This window comes from Gekko japonicus, unplaced genomic scaffold, assembly GCF_001447785.1.
Source record: "Gekko japonicus isolate JY-2015 unplaced genomic scaffold, Gekko_japonicus_V1.1 scaffold1828, whole genome shotgun sequence".
NCBI lineage: Eukaryota > Metazoa > Chordata > Lepidosauria > Squamata > Gekkonidae > Gekko > Gekko japonicus.
The window spans coordinates 245,750-249,416 of record NW_015176028.1 but is presented as its reverse complement, the minus strand read 5'-3'; the positions used below and the strand labels follow the sequence as shown (position 1 = coordinate 249,416).

The window sequence follows — 3,667 nt, the reverse complement described above, 5'->3', positions numbered from 1 at the left end:
GTGATTTAGTGAAAGAAAAACGCCAGTTATTTCTTACTGAAAAATTCAATGGAACTATAATGGACCAGGAAAAAAAATCAATCTTTTCCTTTATCTGGTTGTCTGTCTGCCTTTTTTTTTAAACCAGGAATGTATTTGAAGAGAGAAATGCAATATCTATGTACAAAACCGGGTGAGATGTTGGATGGGTGCTGGTTCCAGAAGTCATGCCATTGTCTCCTGCAGGAGTATTCCATGCACTCAGGAAGAACACAGTACTCCCTTGAGCTTTCATAAGTAGCCCCATTTAAAAAATTGGGATGTATGAAGCCAACAGGTAGAATTTCCTGCCCCAGTGTTAACCCAAATTAATGCAGTCATGCTTAACCACTTCTTACAAGAACATCCAAAGTGGGGATTTTTGGAGTAAGGCAAATCAGCTTGCTTGGACATTGGGTGGGTGGAGGGGTGGGCATGTATGTGCGCACTACATTGCTCTAAGATGTGTATGTGCGTTCTCTTCTTAATGAATGAGATGCCTCTCTTTGTCTAACCTGGGGGCTACTCTTTGACTCCTCCTTCTCTCCCTGTGCCCTTTGTGTTCTCTCTCTCTTTTCTGTTGGACTTGCAAGCAGCTGGACACATCTACAGGTGTTCCCTGTACAGCCATGCCATCCTACCTGCACACATGTGATGCCAGATCAGCTGGTCATTTGTAACAGGGAATAGTATTTTTTAGATTAGGCTTCTTCGCTTTCCTTTTTTCCACTGCGACATGGATGCGGACTGAAATCTACCTCCGTAAATGTGAGCTTTCCTTTTTTGGCAATGCACTGGCTTGAAGTTTATTTATACCACACTTCTATGACTGCGCAACTTTGCTAACAGATATCCCTAAGAGAACAACAAGAGTTGAGTCCAAGTAGCACCTTAGAGACCAGCAAGAGTTTCAGGGTAGAAGCTTCCAAGAGTCAAAAGCTTCTTTTGCCAGATCTGGTTAGTTTCTTAAGGTGCTGCTGGACTCTCATCTAGTTGCTCTACTCCAGACCCAACATGGCTACCCTCTGAACATATCCCCAGTAGGAATAAGATCAGCACTTGGGAGGAGAGAGAACTGGAGACACAGGACACCTTTACAGCATATCTACAGACAGACCATATGGGAAGTGAAGAGATATCCTACAACAGTCAGCCGGTCTTGGAACAGATTCTCAGAGCATGCTGCTGCCCCCCCACAGAAAGACCCCCGCCTTTAGCAACCTCACCACTCCTAACTCTGCCTCCCCATTCCAAAGTACAGATCAGGCTCCTCTGCCCCATCCCTCGGGTCTCAGTTCATGAATGCTGCATCAAAAGCCATCAAGGAGAACATCCCACAATGAACAGTAAAGGTTTCCCTTGCTCGAAAGCTAGTCAAATCTGACTCTAGGGGGCGGTGCTCATCTCCGTTTCCAAGCCAAATACCAGTGCTGTCTGAAGCCATTTCCGCGGTCATATGGCCAGCATGACTAAACACCAAGGCACACGGAACACTGTTACCTTCCCACCTTATTTATCTACTTGCAATTTCTTGCTTTCAAACTGCTAGGTTGGCAGGAGCTGGGACCAGAGACGGGAACTCAGTCCGTCACGCGGCACTCGGGTCTCGAACTGCCGAACTACCGACCTTCCAGTCTGCAGTTCAGTGTCTCAACCACTTGAGCCACCGCAGCCCCTCCCACAATGAATAAGGACCAGTAATCCAGCCTTTGGTTCAATTCCTGAGCCATTAATTCGTAGTGATCAAGATCAGCCGTTTCAACTCCATTCTCTGCTGGGTATGAAATTATCCATTCCACAAAGGATGGAGGCCACCTGCTTTTTCTCCCCATATTTACACAATTTATTTTATTTATTCTAAGCGTTTACATCTATTTGAGCCCTCCCTGCCCGGCCACCCCCCAAAATGAACAAAACGCCATTCACAATTAACAAGAAAAAAGGAAGCCCCCAAACGAGGCATGGAAGCAGCTCCCCACTTGTCACTTAAAACTGCACTGAAATCCAAGGTAGATGGCGACTTACCTCTAGGAAGGTCACAACCGCTAGGGTCACAGGAGTAAGGAGGAGTAACACCTCCACTGTCCCCCACATCGCTGGCGGGAGGAAGGGGGCCCGACTGATACGGGTACGGCACCGAAGAAATCACAACTATTGAAGAAAGCCAGACAAGGACTGAGTCAGGATCACAGTGCAGTGAAGCCAACAAAGCAAAACCCAGCCTCTTCACACAGAATGTGTTGCCCGCAGTGACAAGAAATGCTTAGGTCTGACAATTTAGGGTTGCCAGCTCTAAGGGTGGAAATTCCTGGAGGTTTTGGGGGTGGAGCCCGGGGGGGCGGGGTTTGGGAGCAGGAATAACTGCAGCAGGGTATAATGGCCATTGGATTTCACCCTCCATATCAGTTATTTTTCTCCAGGGTTAGAATTGCTGTAGTCTGGAGCTCAACTGTAATTCCAGGAGATTTCCAGGGCCCACCTGGAGACTGGCAAAACTATCTGTCAAGCTGGTTGAGGGGAGATTTCCAGCCTTCCCCCCACCCCCAGCTTTACTCACACCCACTCTTCAAGCAGAGAAGCTGCACTGACCAAACCTCTGGCTCCAACACGGGCAGCGATGAACCAATCTCCCACCCCCACCCAGCATTCAGGCCATCGCAATGGGCAGAACCAGAGCAGTTCTACAAGCCTGCCCCTTCCCCCTGATTAGAAAACCTACACAGCCTCCCGCCCCCAAAGGAGCAAGAAACTGTTCCTCTCCCCTTCAGTCAGATGCTGTGTCCAAGATGGCGCCAGATCAGTCTGCACAGACTCCAGTGACTCACATGCCCTTTTGGTAAAAAGAAGACTGCAGGCAGCCAACGGCTTCCCGTAAAATGAAGCGCGCTAACCTTTTGGTCTCAAAATGAAAGTGGCTGCCATGTGGTCCAGGTCAAGGGGCTGGGTCCACAGTATGTCTTGGCACACAACTGAGAGCAGCCGCCGGGGGAGCCCGCTGGGTGCCACGGTCAAAGCAGCACCGGCCGGATCGCCTGCTGCAGAAGGAGCTGAGGCCGGGATGGGAGAGAGGCAGACTCCGCACTCTGCCACTTCCTCCCCTTCCACAGCTGAAATACTGCTCTACTGTCCTTGCCGCACTAGACCTTCAGTCCTTGTTCAACCCTGCCCCCGGACTTGCATCTGGTCACCCTGGTTTCGCCCCACACTTGTCCCGGGATAAGCGGATGCTGTCATAACCAATGTTCCCTCTAAGCTGTGGAGTCCTGTGAGCAAAAATTCTACTTTGTGAGCTCCTGGCATGAAAGTTGTGAGCAAGCGATTTGGCTACTGCATAAATTAGTTTTCTCTGGAGCCATCCTGCCTGAGCCAGGACAAAAATGTGTGAGCCGGAGGCTATAAAACGGTGAGCTAGCTCACACTAACTCAGCTTAGAGGGAACACTGGTCATAACCAAGGATCAAGTGTCCCGAGTTGAACTCTGATATAACCACGGATGAGATCCAAGTGCGGAAAGGACCTTTCTCACCCACCTGAACGACCTTCAGATGATGGGGGTAGGAGAAAAACACATCATTCCCCCAAATGAGGCTGCTGCCCAGGGGGAGGGGGGGGAGCTGAGCTACTGGATTGCAAGCGGGATTCTTCCCAT

The 3,667-nt window shown here is 49.6% G+C and overlaps 1 protein-coding gene across 1 annotated transcript in view; it reads right to left on the bottom strand.

Moving 5' to 3' along the window:
* LOC107123373 (putative bifunctional UDP-N-acetylglucosamine transferase and deubiquitinase ALG13) overlaps nt 1-3,667 on the bottom strand; it is a 135,387-nt gene that overhangs the window by 17,667 nt on the left and 114,053 nt on the right. The window contains exon 30 of the mRNA XM_015426611.1: nt 2,044-2,169. Coding sequence (XP_015282097.1) covers nt 2,044-2,169 — 126 coding nt within the window. The remainder of the gene's footprint in view (nt 1-2,043; nt 2,170-3,667) is intronic.